The sequence below is a fragment of the Salvelinus fontinalis genome, chromosome 1 (genome assembly GCF_029448725.1).
Source record: "Salvelinus fontinalis isolate EN_2023a chromosome 1, ASM2944872v1, whole genome shotgun sequence".
Classification (NCBI taxonomy): Eukaryota; Metazoa; Chordata; class Actinopteri; order Salmoniformes; family Salmonidae; genus Salvelinus; species Salvelinus fontinalis.
The window spans coordinates 58,406,989-58,424,209 of record NC_074665.1 but is presented as its reverse complement, the minus strand read 5'-3'; the positions used below and the strand labels follow the sequence as shown (position 1 = coordinate 58,424,209).

At 43.4% G+C, this 17,221-nt stretch overlaps 1 protein-coding gene across 5 annotated transcripts in view; it reads right to left on the bottom strand.

The window, feature by feature from the left end:
- LOC129858404 (girdin-like) overlaps positions 1 to 17,221 on the bottom strand; it is an 89,786-nt gene that overhangs the window by 53,987 nt on the left and 18,578 nt on the right. For all 5 annotated transcript variants that reach the window (XM_055927605.1, XM_055927611.1, XM_055927621.1 and 2 more), the window contains exon 4: positions 865 to 934. In XM_055927605.1, coding sequence (XP_055783580.1) covers positions 865 to 934 — 70 coding nt within the window. The remainder of the gene's footprint in view (positions 1 to 864; positions 935 to 17,221) is intronic.

Genomic DNA, 17,221 nt, shown 5'->3' with positions numbered 1-17,221 from the left:
GGCCAAAGTGCTTTCCATTTTGAAGCTGGATCAGACTGAATCGAAGTGATATTCAGTGTGGAAGTCACGTCTGAGTTCAACAGACAGTCTGGGGCAGGGGGGCAGGAGGGGAGAGGTAATCAGATGAGTTAGTTGGCTCAGAGGAGTGGGGTTTTGCAGTGTTGCGCACAGAGTGGGTTAATAATCAGAGCCTGGGGTGGATTCCCATAGTGCTGATAATAGGCCCATACCCCACTGAGCCTTAATGACTGCATAATAAAAGCCCCATGTTCAATCACTTTCAGATGGCTCCAGATACCAGCACCGCTGCACACCACCAGGGTCAAAGGTCATAGGAAAGAGACTGGAATGCCACATGTTTTGGTTCAGGACTTTGAGTTGGTCTGATAATACTTTGCACATAGGAGTATCGAATTTCATGGCTGCGTTGTCTAGGTCTTGACTCTAGACGCAGATAGATACTAGCTAAGTTTCACAGTAGCAGAATGATTCAAGATTCAATAAACCAGCATAGCGTTTCCCAAATCACAGTATTTTGACAATACAACCAATGGCTGGTTTGATCTTCATTTTATTTCACCAGCCAATATTGTACTATGAAGATAACCCAGACTAATTCTAGCTGGGGGAAATCAAATCTACACACAAGGGTTTGACACAAGGAAAACTGAATTCAAGATAAAAGGGGAACGTGAAATGAAAAACAACCTACACGCAAGTTGCACAATAATGAAGTTATAAAATGTTCAAAAAGCACATTATATCCCAGTGTAAGAGAGTGTGTATTATACACTGATCAGCCATGAAATGTAACAGTGTGTAACAGTGTGCATTGTTGGCAGGTCAGTCAGATGAAGGACATACCACTGAGCGGGTTCCTGCCCAGCACCAGCACGTTGGGGAGAGGCATCGCCACCAGCTGCTGGAGGGTCTCCTGGAAGAACAAAACATAAAATACTTATCATTACAGTATTAGTTATTACAGATGTTCACAGGATTTTATACATCCTGACAAGTGTACATATTGTTTTCACTGAACATCAGAATGATTAGTGACTGCATGGAGAAGGAATCTTTAAAGGATCACTGCAGAATCATGTATGAATCCCCCCTCCCCCAAAACGTGATCGCTATAGGCTAGAGAGTTTCAGGCAGGCCGTGTACAGAGACCGTACAGGCAGAGGGAGGCCCAATGGAGATGTTATATAAAAGAGTATCAATTTGTCCAACAACGGACAAAGCAGAAGTCTCATATAGCATTGTTTGATGATGTCACCCGTCCTGTGTCTATGTGCCGACTGTGCTCTTGGCGGTCATGTGACAACGGTGACCTTGGTCTGTCTGTAGGTTGTAAATCTCAAATCCCCCTTTCACTACACAGGTGTTCATATGTCCATCATGAAAACAGGATTCCCACACTTAAAGCTCACATACAAATATCAGATACATAAGTGAAAATGAGCACATGGGAGTGCAAACACACACACAGCGCCACACTATCAGCGCAAAAGCTGTCGTCAGCTGACTAGACAACTAAAGCTGCTCATCTCCTGCTCCTCCTAGTTCAGTACTACACCACCATGCTGCTACTGGTACTCTGACAGGCAGCCAGTCATGCCGACTGGTCGATTCTCCACCCATAGGGGTGACATGCACCCCAACAATCTGAGGGAGCACAAAGTACGTGAGGATGGCTGGGGGGGGAGGGTCTTGGAGAACTAGACTGCCATTCCTGAAGTTGGAGAATTTAGCATTTTTCAAACACCCGAAACCCTGTTCCTGCAATCGAGAGCCATAATCATTATGCTTAAATTCGATGTCAAATGTTCTGCATATCTAAGCATACCTCTTCAGCTTTCTATATTAGAGGTCTGTGCGGGTTTACACTGATTTATTCATCTCGCTCCCGCCTGCAGCTTTTCATACTGCCCCCGCCCACACCTGCTGTCTGTGTGTCCGACTCCCACCCACTACCGCAAGAAATGGTCTGGAACCCAACCGCAGTATCGCTATGTTATTTTAGACGTATGTGACGACAAAGCTCACTTGCCAGCCAAGGTCGCAGCAACATTGCACCCTATAGTCAATATCAAAAAACACAAAAATAACTTAATAGGTTAAATAGATTAAGAAATAGGTTAAATTACCAGAGATTCTCACTGGGCCCATTATATTAGGCTATCGGTAGGTATTACTGGGCTATATCAACCAATAGGCTAGTTTGAAGAGAGCAGAGTGGACACTTGCACTTTCTCTTGAGATACATTTTATAGCCTACCTATAAGGAGCGGGACAATTTGCATCTGATCTGACCGCCTGCTCCCAACCGCAGCCTGAAAAATGTAGACCACGCCGCAATGCTCTCTGTCGGGGCCCGTATGTAGCCCTCGCAGTCTGAATCCTCCGGACTAGTGGTTCTTTTTTAAATACATTTTTTAAATAAACTAAATATGCTTCTCTATCTCTGATCAAATCTGGGTTATTAAAAAAATAATAATAATATTAAAATGTGAGTATTATTCAGTACATTTAGTTAAGTCCACAAACCTTGCCAGTAGGCATGCCAGCTAAAATAGACATGCTAGCTACTCAAACTTGATTGATAGCCTGAAATGGCTTCTTGGTAACTAGTTGAGGTTGGGAACCTATCCGAGTTAGCAATGTTATAAAGTTGGCTTTAGCTAGGTGGCTAGTAGTATTACAGAGAAACAAACTTTTTTTTTTTTTTATCCGAGGGGGCACGTGCCCCTGTGGGCATAACACCTCTGTCCACACACACACACACACACACACACACACACACACACACACACACACACACACACACACACACACCTTCATCTATTATGTAAAAAGCCAAGTACTCACTAAATGAGGGAGACCTTCAATTAAACAGCTTTAACTATTGATTCAGTAGTGAAGAAGTCTGTTGAACTGGTGGGACTGGAATGAGACGAGTGGGCAGTGCTGTTCTAGGGCCTGTGTAATCTCTAACAGAATGCCAGACTGACTGGCCGCCGTTTGGAAAATAACCTTTGATAATGACCTTGCTTACGGTGTAAGCATAATTAATAGTAATTAAAGCCTACGTCGGGACTTGAGCCAAAGAACTCCAACCCAAAGTAACCATTAAAGTATGTGGGGCGGTGGCCTGACCTTGTCATTTGTCCAGCGAGCAAAAATAAAATAAAAAAAGCCTTGAATGAGTAGACGTTTTATAACTTTTGACCAGTGTAGCGAGCGAGAGTGTATATATGTATATCTGTGTGTGTGTGTGTGTGTGTGTGTGTGTGTGTGTGTATATATATATAAATCTATATCCAGTAGAAGAAGTCGCAAGTTTACATACAACTTAGCCAAATACATTTAAACTCAGTTTCACAATTCCTGACATTCAATCCTAGTAAAAGTTCCATGTCTTACATTAGTTAGATCACTACTTTATTTTAAGAATGTGAAATGTCAGAATAATAGTAGAGTGATTTACACACATACTACCAGTCAAAAGTTTGGAGACCTACTCAATCCAGGGTTTTTCTGAATTTTTTACATTGTAGAATAATAGTTTAAACATAAAACTATGAAATAAAACATATGGAATCATGTAGTACCCCAACAAAAGTGTTAAACAAATCAAAATATATTTGATATATTAAAGATTCTTCAAATAGTCACCCCTTGCCTTGATGACAGCTTTGCACACTCTCGGCATTCAAGGTAAGAACAGTGCTAAAGTGCGATGGAACAAGGACATCCCAGCCGGCCAAACCATCCCCTAACCCAGACAACGCTAGGCCAGCTGTGCGCCGCCTCCCGGTCGCAGCCGTCTGTGACACATTCCGGGATCGAACCCGGATCTGTAGAGATGCCTCTAGCACTGCCTTAGACCGCTGCGCCACTCGGGAGGCACAAGGTGAAAATTATTTTGTTCATTAATATGCTCGTCTTTTGAGCGAGATTTACAGTTGTAGCCCTATATGATGTGTATAACATGGCATGAGGATAAACAGATAAGAGTGGACAAAATACTGATGCTTCAGACACCAGACACACTCTCCCTATCCACAGCACCCCTAACCTCAGATGTGTGCTAGATGCCGGTCACACTAACGAGCGCCAGGGGACGGAAGGGCTCAAGGTCATTCGTTTCCAAGGGTTACTAAGTGAGAATTTTACACGGTTGCCATGGTTTTGCGTGTCAGTCAGGATGAGTGCCAGCTGCTGCTCCACCCTGTACTGCTGCCATGCTGGTGAAGGGTGGATGGATGATTATATGGCTAACACCACAGGAAGGGAGTACCGTCACACTTCTTTTCCATGCTTCCAGAATAGAATAGATCGAATGGAATAACATGTGATTTGCCATCAAATGCTATCCCACCACAATCATTTTGTGGCATAAGGTGCTGACCGCTAAGTCAGATCCCAAGACAGCAACTATGGCTTGGATAACTATCAAATAAATGTTATTGGTCACATGCACTGAATACAATGAAATGCTTACTAATACGTGTTAAGAAAATATTTACTAAATAAACTGAAGTAAACAAATAAATACAAATGGGGAAAAATAGGAAAATAATTAGTGCAACAATAAAATAACAGTCAACGCAAAAAGTCCACGTATCCATTTGGTTAGCTGTTCAGGAGTCTCATGGCTTGGGGGTAGAAGCTGTTAAGAAGCCTTTTGGACCTAGACTTGGCGCTCCGGTACTGCTTGCCTTGCGGTAGCAGAGAGAACATTCCATGACTAGGGTGGCTGGAGTCTGACAATTTTTAGGGCCTTGACACCGCCTGGTATAGACGTCCTGGATGGCATGAAGCTTGGCACCAGTGATGTACTGGGCCGTACACACTACCCTCTGTAGTGCCTTGCGGTCGGAGGCCGAGCAGTTGCCATACTAGGTGGTGATGCAACCAGTCAGGATGCTCTCGATGGTGCAGCTGTAGAACTTTTTCAGGATCTGAGGGGGAATAGGCATTGTCGTGCCCTCTTCACGACTGTCTTGGTGTGTTTAGACCATGACAGCTCGATGGTGATGTGGACACGAAGGAACTTGAGGCTCTCAACCTGTTCCACGACAGCCCAGTCGATGAGAATGGGGATGTGCTCGGTCCTCCTTTTCCTGTATTCCACAATCATCTCCTTTGTATTGATCATATTGAGGGAGAGGTTGTTATCCTGGCACCACACTGCCAGATCTGACCTCCTCCCAATAGGCTGTCTCATCGTTGTCGATGATAAGGCCTACCACCGGTGTGTCGTTGGCAAACTTAATGATGCTGTTGGAGTCGTGCTTGGCCATGCAGTAGTGGTAGAACAGGAATTACAGGAGGGGACTGAGCACGCACCCCTGAGGGGCAGATGTGTCATTACCTACCCTTACCACCTTGGGGTGGCCCGTCTGGAAGTCCAGGATCCAGTTGCAGAGGGAGGTGTTTAGTCCCAGGGTCCTTAGCTTAGTGATGAGCTTTGTGGGCACTATGGTGTTGCACGCTGAGCTGTAGTCCTTGAATAGCATTCTCACTAGGAGTGAAACGGTACGTGTATTCGCATTGAATTGTTCGGTACAGGGTCCACGGTTCGGTACAAACCGAAAATACACTGCTCAAAAAAATAAAGGGAACACTTAAACAACACAATGTAACTCCAAGTGAATCACACTTCTGTGAAATCAAACTGTCCACTTAGGAAGCAACACTGATTTACAATAAATTTCACATGCTGTTGTGCAAATGGAATAGACAAAAGGTGGAAATTATAGGCAATTAGCAAGACACCCCCAATAAAGGAGTGATTCTGCAGGTGGTGACCACAGACCACTTCTCAGTTCCTATGCTTCCTGGCTGATCTTTTGGTCACTTTTGAATGCTGGCGGTGCTCTCACTCTAGTGGTAGCATAAGACGGAGTCTACAACCCACACACGTGGCTCAGGTAGTGCAGTTCATCCAGGATGGCACATCAATGCGAGCTGTGGCAAAAAGGTTTGCTGTGTCTGTCAGCGTAGTGTCCAGAGCATGGAGGCGCTACCAGGAGACAGGCCAGTACATCAGGAGACGTGGAGGAGGCCGTAGGAGGGCAACAACCCAGCAGCAGGACCGCTACCTCCGCCTTTGTGCAAGGAGGAGCACAGCCAGAGCCCTGCAAAATGACCTCCAGCAGGCCACAAATGTGCATGTGTCTGGTCAAACGGTCAGAAACCGACTCCATGAGGGTGGTATGAGGGCCCGACGTCCACAGGTGGGGGTTGTGCTTACAGCCCAACACCGTGCAGGACGTTTGGCATTTGCCAGAGAACACCAAGATTGGCAAATTCGCCACTGGCGCCCTGTGCTCTTCACAGATGAAAGCAGGTTCACACTGAGCACATGTGACAGACGTGACAGTCTGGAGACGCCGTGGAGAACGTTCTGCTGCCTGCAACATCCTCCAGCATGACCGGTTTGGCGATGGGTCAGTCATGGTGTGGGGTGGCATCTTTGTGGGGCCGCACAGCCCTCCATGTGCTCGCCAGAGGTAGCCTGACTGCCAATAGGTATGGTGAGACCATATGCTGACACATGCACATTTGTGGCCTGCTGAACCAAGTCAAAGGTCAAGGTCATCGAGGAGGTGGTGACCTCATACAGGGAAGTGGACTGTATTCCCCTGGATGCTGGTCCACTTACATGGTGGAAGACCAAGGAGTTAATATACCGTCATGTTGCCATATTAGCAAGGTGCTACCTGGCTGTGCCTGGGACCTCTGTTCCTAGCGAGAGGGTATTCTCCACAGCGGCTGACATTGTCACAGCAAGCCGATCTGTGCTCATTGCAGAACATGTGGATAGACTAATCTTCTTAACCTCTTGGCGCACGGATACCTTTAGCAGGATCATTTTAATCAACCGCTAAATTGCAGAGCGGCAAATTAAAAAAAAATTACTAAAAAGATTTATATTCATGAAATCACAAGTGCAATATAGCAAAACACAGTTCAGCTTGTTGTTAATCCACCTGTCGTGTCAGATTTTGAAAATATGCTTTACAGCGAAAGCAATCCAAGCGTTAGTGTGAGTTTATCGATCGGTAGACAAAACATTAAACACATCGCAGCATAGTATCTTGGTCACGAAAGTCAGAAAAGCAATGAAATGAATCGCTTACCTTTGATGATCTTCGGATGTTTGCACTCACGAGACTCCCAGTTACACAATAAATGTTCCTTTTGTTCGATAAAGATTATTTTTATATCCAAAAACCTCCAATTGGGTGGCGCGTTATGGTCAGTAATCCACAGGCTCGTGCATGTCATGAAGGGCAGACGAAAATTCCAAATAATATCCATAAAGTTCGTAGAAACATGTCAAACGTTTTTTTTATAATCAATCCTCAGGTTGTTTTTAACATAAATAATCGATAATATTTCAACCGGAGGGTAAACTATTTAATACAAGACAGAAAGAAAATGTTGAGCTACCACTTTCGCACGCATGAACTAATCAAGGACATCTGGCAGTCCACTGACGCAATTTGATAAATCTTGCTCATTTTTCAGAATAAAAGCTTGAAACTATGTCTAAAGACTGTTCACACCCTGAGGAAGCCATAGGAAAAGGAATCTGGTTGATATCCCTTTAAATGGAGGAAAGGCAGGCAATGGAACAGGAATTTTTCAAAATAAGAGGCACTTCCAGGTTGGATTTCCTCAGATTTTCTCCTGCAAAATCAGTTCTGTTATACTCACAGACAATGTTTTAGAAACTTTAGCGTGTTTTCTATCCTAATCTGTCAATTATATGCATATTCTAGCATCTGGGCCTGAGAAATAGGCCGTTTACATTGGGAACGTTATTTTTCCAAACATAAAAATTCTACCTCCTAGCGTCAAGAAGTTAAAGAAAAACTTGAAAACATTTTTAAACATTTTTATCAGATGAAGTAACCAGTCTCAAGTAGTCCTATTTTGTTTAAGGCACTGCTATGTGACTTAATTTTGATATATGCTGCTGGACTATGCACTCGTTGAAGTTCTGTTTAAAATTTTATTTCATGTTATACGGCAGCCACTGCTGTTTTTTGTAGTCCCTTTGTTTCCATATGCTCCTGGGAATTCAAGCTACCCGTGTTTACTATTATAATAAATGGAAAATTTAAATACAAATTACATTTCTCAGGCATTTATTTTGTCGATGTATCATCGAAACCATACCGAACCGTGACACCACTGTACCGTACCATGAGTTTTGTGAACCGTTTCACCTCTAATTCTCATGTAGGTGTTCCTTTTGTCCAAGTGGGAAAGAGCAGTGTGGAGTGCAATCGAGATTGCGTCATCTGTGGATCTGTTGGGGCGGTATGCAAATTGGAGTGGGTCTAGGTTTTTGGGATAATGGTGTTGAGGTGAGCCATGACCAGCCTTTCAAAGCACTTCATGACTACAAAATGTGAGTGCTACGGGTCAGTAGTCATTTAGGCAGATTACCTTGGTGTTTCTGGGCAAAGGGACTACGGTAGTCTGCTTAAATCTTGGTATAATACTGCCTCGGTCAAGGACAAGTTGAAAATGTCAGTGAAGACACTAGTCAGTTGGTCAACGCATGCTCAGAGTACACATCCTGGTAATCAGTCTGGCCCTGTGGCCTTGTGAATGTTGACCTGTTTAAAGGTCTTACTCATATCGGCTACAGAGAGCGTGATCACACATTCTTCCACAACAGCTAGTCCTCTCATGTAGGCTTCAGTGTTGCTTACCTCGAAGCGAGCATAGAAGTAATTTAGCTCGTCTGTTAGACTCGTGTCACTTGGCAGCTCGTGGCTGTGCTTCCCTTTGTAGTCTGTAATAGTTTGCAAGCCCTGCCACATCCGATGAGAGTCAGAGCCGTTGTAGTAGGATTCAAGCTTAGTCCTGTGTTAAGTTTGATGGTTTGTTGGAGAGAATAGCAGGATTTATTACAAGCGTCCGGGTTAGAGTCCCGCTCCTTGAAAACGGCAGCTCTACCCTTTAGCTCAGTGCAGATGTTGCCTGTAATCCATGGCTTCTGGTTGGGGCATGTACGTACGGTGACTGTGGGGATGACGTCATCAATGTACTTATTGAGCTTACGAAAAATATATATGATGAAAACTCGTGGTAAATAGTGTAGTTTACAGCTTATCATGAGATACTCTACCTCAGGTGAGCAAAACCTTGAGACTTCAATAATATTAGATTTCGTGCACCAGCTGTTATTGACAAATAGACACAGACCGCCATCCCTGGTCTTATCGGAGGCAGCTGTTCTATTTTGCTGATGCACGGAAAACCCAGCCAGCTGTATGTTATCCATGTTGTCGTTCAGCCACGTCTCGGTGAAACATAAGACTGCAGTTTTTAAATGTCCTGTTGGTAGGATAGTCTTGATCAGAGCTCATCCAGTTTATTATCCAATAATTGCACGTTGGCTAATAAGACTGATGGCAGATGCGGGTTATCCATTCGCCATCTGATTAATTACCAGGGACCCCGACCTACGACCCTACATCTCTGTCTCTTCTTCATGCGAATGATGGGGATTTGGGACTTGTCCGGTGTCTGAAGTAAATCCTTTGCATAGAACTCGTTAAAGAAAAAAAATCTTTGTCCAGTATGAGGTGAGTAATCGCTGTTCTGATATCCAGAAGCTCTTTTTGATCATAAGAGACGGAAACATTATGTACAAAAGCTACAAATAATGCTACAAAAAAAGTACAGAACAATTGGTTAGGAGCCCGTAAAACTGCAGCCATCTCCTCTGGCGCCACTAAACCCAAAAAGGAATAAATACAAACACCCTTTCTCTCCACCACACACATGTCCCTTCTAGCTGCTGCCTCACCTGCCGACACACACCTGTCCCTTACAACTAGCACATGTTTGCAATGCAATCACATACTGTGGCACTGTCAGGCACTGAGTCAAAAGCCTGAGTGTACGTTAGCCAGTCCACCAACCTTATCTGCTCTGTCACCTCTATTTGGGTTAAGAAGCTGAACTATCTGCTATTGCAAAGAGAGAAAACACAGGGAATGGAAAGCCTCAGATCCAGGCTAAAACGACCTCAAGTGTATTCCTTTGTTTGGTTTATGAAATCTCACTCTTTAAATCCCCAAATAAATGCTTGAAGTGGGGGTTTGGATTCTAAATAGAGCAGTGGGAGGTGCACAGATTGGCCAATGAATGATAAACTCCATGATGTTTCATTATGGATGCTTGATTAGGCAAAGCAAAACAAGCAGCATAGGACTAATTGCTAAATTAAAAGGCTAAATGAGTTGATGCTAAAAACAAGGTTAGCATATTAAAGACATGCTCTGGAAATTTAGGAATATTAAATATTTTTTTAAACCTCCCACTTTCGGCTGGATTTCTCAATGTGTAGTTCACACATGCATAATCTATGAGCACAATTAGCGTTTTACCTTAGCTACGAAATCTAGTTTTAAAGTTGTTTTTCTGGGCGCTGTGCTGCACCATGTGGATGGGGTCTAGCGTGGGGGGGGGGGGGGGGGGGGGTCTTCCTGGGGCATACATCTATAGACGGTTTGGCTAACAATGTCACAAATGTTACGTGCACATCGATGTGACTGGAAGCCGTAATTTGTTATGGTTTGTACTTGGGACGATATTTTCTCAGCTAAATCGGCAGAACATAATAGCAGCTCAATTCATAGGCCTTTGCTACAAATTAAACACATCTGGTTAGTAGGCTATATAAATCAGTTCAATGTCAATAATACATCCTAATATTTTTAATCTGATTACACTGCTAAAAATCAAGTTGTTTTTTTATATATATTTCTTGGTGCGTTGATTGAGGAAAAACCGCTTGCAATCAAGAGAAAATGTCGCTCTGAAAAAGTCTCAAAAAGGTGGATATTGAAAAGTTTCAGGGAAGAATAGACAGCGAAATAGGCATTCTTACTATATTTCTCCAATGTCAATCCAAAGTGTCTTGTTTGCAATGAAACGGTTGCGGTTTGCAAATAATTCAATAATATTAGACATCAGTATGAATCTAAACATGACACTTTCAAAAGTTACTCATCCACCCAGACAGAGGCGGCTCGCCTGATGCAGATAAATGTAAGCTTCAACTCTGGGCTACTCATCCGTAGCTTAACCCAAGAGAAGGGCTTCCCTAAAAGCTTCCCGAGTTTAAACATCTTGTCAGAAAGTGAAAAGCTCAAATAATAGGGACCGAATAGGTCAATTTTCTGGCTCCTCAAAATTGAAGGCAGCATCAGAATGTCAGATACAAATAACATCCCCATAAGCATCAGTGTCACATCTTTTGTAGAGGTATAGCGGGATGAACGCGAATACCGGTATGACGTTTTGCCATGATATGGATTTTGCCATGTCGTGCATGTCATGATGAATGAATAAAATAATCCGTTGTTTCATTCAAGATTTCAGGCGAGTGTTACGGCCTATTGGGCTAGTTCAAATTGTTTCTCTTTTACTAAAAACATAGCCTTTTTTAGCAAAGAAAAAAACTAGAAGCATGGATGTTACACGCAATCTGCCTACCAATCAAAGTATACAAACAAGCTTGCGCAACTGCAGAGTAAGCAAACATTTAGTGAAGTAAACCCCTTTCGTTAGCAAATGTCCGAAAATCAAGCGCAAACGTGTAAGCGAGCATTGATGATGACTGAAGACAAGGAAAATAACTGTTGAGGTTGATTCGCAGGACGAAGAATTGATTAGAAAAAAAGAAAGAAAAGGGGGGCCTCTGTGGTTTGGAATTGGTTTCGCTTTAAGATCACTGACCAACAGTACTGTGCAAGTTGTGTCAACGCATTATGCTAGCCAGAGGTGGAAACATTAGTAATATATTTCAGTACCTGAAAACCCTGAATGTGTGCGCAAATTAGAGGTCGACCAATTAAATCGGCATGGCCGAATAATTAGGGCCGATTTCAAGTTCATAACAATCGGTAATCTGCATTTTTGGACACCAATTATATTGCAATCCGCGAGGAGACTGCGTGGTAGGCTGACCACCTGTTACGCAAGTGCAGCAAGGAGCCAATGTAAGTTGCTAGCTAGCATTAAACTTATCTTATAAAAAACAATCAATCTTCACATAATTACTAGTTAACTACACATGGTTGATGATATTACTAGGTTAACTAGCTTGTCCTGCGTTGCATATAACCAATGCGGTGCCTGTTAATTTATCGAATCACCTTCTACTTCACCAAACGTGTAGTGATTTAGCAAAAGCACATTTGCGAAAAAAAGAGCACAATCGTTTCACCAATGAACCTAACCATAAACATCAATGCCTTTTTTTAAATCAATACACAAGTATATATTTTTAAACCTGCATATTTAGTTATAAGAAATTCATGTTAGCAGGCAATATTAACTAGGGAAATTGTGTCACTTCTCTTGTTCCAGTGCAAGCAGAGTCAGGGTATATGCAACAGTTTGGGCCACCTGGCACGTTGCGAACTAATTTGCCAAAATTGTACATAATTATGTCATAAATCAAAACAAATGTATTTATATAGCCCTTCTTACATCAGCTGATATCTCAAAGTGCTGTACAGAAACCCAGCCTAAAACCCCAAACAGCAATCAATGCAGCTGTAGAAGCACGGTGGCTAGGAAAAACTCCATAGAAAAGGCCAAAACCTAGAGAGGAACCAGGCTATGAGGGGTGGCCAGTCCTCTTCTGGCTGTGCCGGGTGGAGATTATAACAGAACATGGCCAAGATGTTCAAATGTTCATAAATGACCAGCATGGTCAAATAATAATAGTCACAGAAGTTGTCGAGGGTGCCACAGGTCAGCACCTCGGGAGTAAATGTCAGTTGGATCATTGAGAGTATCTCTACCGCTCGGCTGAAGGTTGTGCAATGTAACAGAAATATTTAGACTTAGGGTTGCCACCCGTTCGATAAAATACAGAATGGTTCCGTATTTCCCTGAATGAATAAACGTTTTGTTTTCGAAATGATAGTTTCCGGATTTGACCATATTAAATGACCAAAGGCTCGTAATTTGTGTTTATTATACACTGCTCAAAAAAAAAAAGGGAACACTTAAACACAATGTAACTCCAAGTCAATCACACTTCTATGAAATCAAACTGTCCACTTAGGAAGCAACACTGATTGACAATAAATTTCACATGATGTTGTGCAAATGGAATAGACAAAAGGTGGAAATTATTGGCAATTAGCAAGACACCCCCAAAAAAGGAGTGATTCTGCAGGTGGTGACCACAGACCACTTCTCAGTTCCTATGCTTCCTGGCTGATCTTTTGGTCACTTTTGAATGCTGGCGGTGCTCTCACTCTAGTGGTAGCATGAGACGGAGTCTACAACCCACACAAGTGGCTCAGGTAGTGCAGTTCATCCAGGACGGCACATCAATGCGAGCTGTGGCAAAAAGGTTTGCTGTGTCTGTCAGCGTAGTGTCCAGAGCATGGAGGCGCCACCAGGAGACAGGCCAGTACATCAGGAGACGTGGAGGAGGCCGTAGGAGGGCAACAAACCAGCAGCAGGACCGCTACCTCCGCCTTTGTGCAAGGAGGTGCACTGCCAGAGCCCTGCAAAATGACCTCCAGCAGGCCACAAATGTGCATGTGTCAGTATATGGTCTCACAAGGGGTCTGAGGATCTCATCTCAGTACCTAATGGCAGTCAGGCTACCTCTGGCGAGCACATGGGGGGCTGTGCGGCCCCACAAAGAAATGCCACCACACACCATGACTGACCCACCGCCAAACCGGTCATGCTGGAGGATGTTGCAGGCAGCAGAACGTTCTCCACGGCGTCTCCAGACTGTCACATGTGCTCATGTGCTCAGTGTGAACCTGCTTTCATCTGTGAAGAGCACAGGGCGCCAGTGGCGAATTTGCCAATCTTGGTGTTCTCTGGCAAATGCCAAACGTCCTGCACGGTGCTGGGCTGTAAGCACAACCCCCACCTGTGGACGTCGGGCCCTCATACCACCCTGATGGAGTCTGTTTCTGACCGTTTGAGCATACACATGCACATTTGTGGCCTGCTGGAGGTCATTTTGCAGGGCTCTGGCAGTGCACCTCCTTGCACAAAGGCGGAGGTAGCAGTCCTGCTGCTGGGTTGTTGCCCTCCTACGGCCTCCTCCACGTCTCCTGGTGTACTGGCCTGTCTCCTGGTAGTGCCTCCATGCTCTGGACACTACGCTGACAGACACAGCAAACCTTTTTGCCACAGCTCGCACTGATGTGCCATCCTGGATGAACTGCACTACCTGAGCCACTTGTGTGGGTTGTAGACTCCGTCTCATGCTACCACTAGAGTGAGAGCACCGCCAGCATTCAAAAGTGACCAAAACATCAGCCAGGAAGCATAGGAACTGAGAAGTGGTCTGTGGTCACCACCTGCAGAATCACTCCTTTATTGGGGGTGTCTTGCTAATTGCCTATAATTTCCACCTTTTGTCTATTCCATTTGCACAACAGCATGTGAAATTTATTGTCAATCAGTGTTGCTTCCTAATTGGACAGTTTGATTTCACAGAAGTGTGATTGACTTGGAGTTACATTGTGTTGTTTAAGTGTTCCCTTTATTTTTTTGAGCAGTGTATTATAATGAAGTCTATGATATGATTAGCAGTCTGACTGGGCAGTGGAAGGCAGCAGCATGCTCGTAAGCATTCATTCAAACTTTACTGTGTTTGCCAGCAGCCCTTAGCAATGCTTGAAGCACAGCGTTGTTTATGACTTAAAGCCTATCAACTCTTGAGATTAGGCTGGCAATACTAAAGTGTCTATTAGAACATCCAATAGTCAAAGGTATATGAAACACAAATGGTATAGAGAGAAATAGTCGACGCGTCATAATTCCTATAATAACTACATCCTAAAACTTCTTAACTGGGAATATTGATGAACTGGGAATATTTAACCACCAGCTTTCATATGTTCTGAGCAAGGAACTTAAACGTTAGCTTTTTTTACCTGGCACATATTGCATTTTTACTTTCTTCTCCAACACTGTTTTTGCATTATTTAAATCAAATTGAACATGTTCCATTATTTATTTGAGACTAATTTGATTTAATGTTTTATATTAAGTTAAAATAAGTGTTCATTCAGTATTGTTGTAAATGTCATTACAAACATATATTAAAAAAATAATAATATGGCATCAGCTTTCTTTGGGTCCGCCAATAATCGGTATCAGCATTGAAAAATCATAAATCGGTCAAACTCTAGCGCGAATATGAAGAATCTAGCAGAATGCGTGCAACAAACCCTCAGCGCAAGTCTCAAGACATCTTCAAGTCAGACCTGCACTCAGCTATAACTCAAGGCATCATTCGTTAGTGGTACTCCCTATGACAAAAAAAGGAATGCGATAACAAATGCAGTTAAGTATCACATAACGAAAGACATGGAACCAATTAAACTGTGGAGAAAGACCGTTTCAGGAAGTTGATTTGAACGCTAGACCCAAGATACGAGATCCAGAGCTTCACAAAACATGTCTGCCAGAACTCTACACAGAATGGCAACGCTGTCCTGACAACAAAATCCCTAACGCTGCATTCTTCTTTACCACTGCCGACTTATGATCAAGCCGGACCACAGAGCCATACATTAGCCTCACGATTCATTACATTGACGACAACTGCTGCAAAGCCAATTCCTTCAAACCTCTTATTTCCCAGATGATCACACCGGAGAAATAATTGCACCTGGGCTGAGGGAGGCACTTTCCTCCTGAGGCCTGAAAGAGTTGCGTCAAGTATGTAGGACTACAGACAGACTAGGGTATTCCGGACACAGGCTATATATTGCTATTGGTAAGTTTCAAAATGTCCCAAGCACAGAGCTAGGTAGAATAATTACATAACTTAAAAATAAAGAAAAAATGCAGAACTATAGTTAAGTTCTGCTTAAAGTTATAATTGACTACACGGTCTGATCCTTCATATGTTACGCCGAATATATACAGCTACGCAAATCTATAATATTTGCAATTTGTTTACGTGTGCAATATCCAAACATTACATGGATTACATTGCTTAGTTATAATTGATACAGTTGCCTATGGTTTCAATATATGCATCCATCCTCTTTCTTTCAATAATAATTTATTGAGTAGGCTATCCTGTTTTCTAATGCAACATAGCTCTCTTAAAACACAACAGTTGTAAATCTATAAATGGATTACATTTGTAATCATGTCCAGTGTCCATGCTGTAAATGGCTGTAATTATAGAAGATGCAATATTATTTCTATTGAATAATTGTGATTCATATGTAATTCTTTTTCACCTTTTTATTTTTTCAGAGAAGAGTTTCCAAAATGAACCTCTGGTTTCCCGGGCCACTGGAGTGTGCAAGAAACTGGTCAGCACATTTTCCTAAAGTTAGAAGAAGCAGAAGGCCCTGACAAGTGCACAAGGTAAACAGAGCCTGCCCCTCCACAAACTCATCCCAGAATCCCCGACAAAGTGGGGACCTCGACTGCAGATGATAGAAAGAGTCCTGGTGCAGGAAAAGGCCATCACACAAGTCCTGGCAGCAGGCAAAAAAAGAACACCGCACATTGCACCCTCCGGGCAAGACATTGATGCCTTTGAATCTATCACTGCAGCCTCTCCAGGATTTCACAGATGCCCTGTCAGGAGAGACATACAGGAGTGTGTACTATCTGAAGCCGATCCTCAATTTGTTCAAGACGGAGGTTCAGAAATCAAATGAGGGCGAAGCCAAACTGACCCAAGAGATTATGAATGTCCTCAATTACCTGAATGACAAATGCACCAACCCTGAAACAGATGAGCTGCTCACCATGGCTACCTTTCTGCACCCAAGGTTCAAGACCACCTACATGACCACTGAGAAGATGGTGGTGAAGGTGAGCAGCTGCCTGAGACAGAAGCCCTCCTGGTAGGGAACACAGCCGTGGGAGACTTCTCTCTTGAAGAGGACCAGAGTGAGAAAGAAGCTGCCACTGCACCACAATCAGCAAAGAAGTCCAAGAAGAGCATCTTTAAAGAAAACCATTAGTGCACCTGCCTTAAGAACCCAGAGACCAATCACCGAGCAAGAGCTGGACAGCTACACTGATGATGGCAGCAGACAGTGAGGCTGATCCTTTGGAGTGGTGGCGAGTTCACGCATCCAACTTCCCACAAGTGAGTTGTCTGACAAAGAAATACTTATGCATCCCTAACTTTCTCTTCTTTCTCACTCTGGTCCTCTTCAAG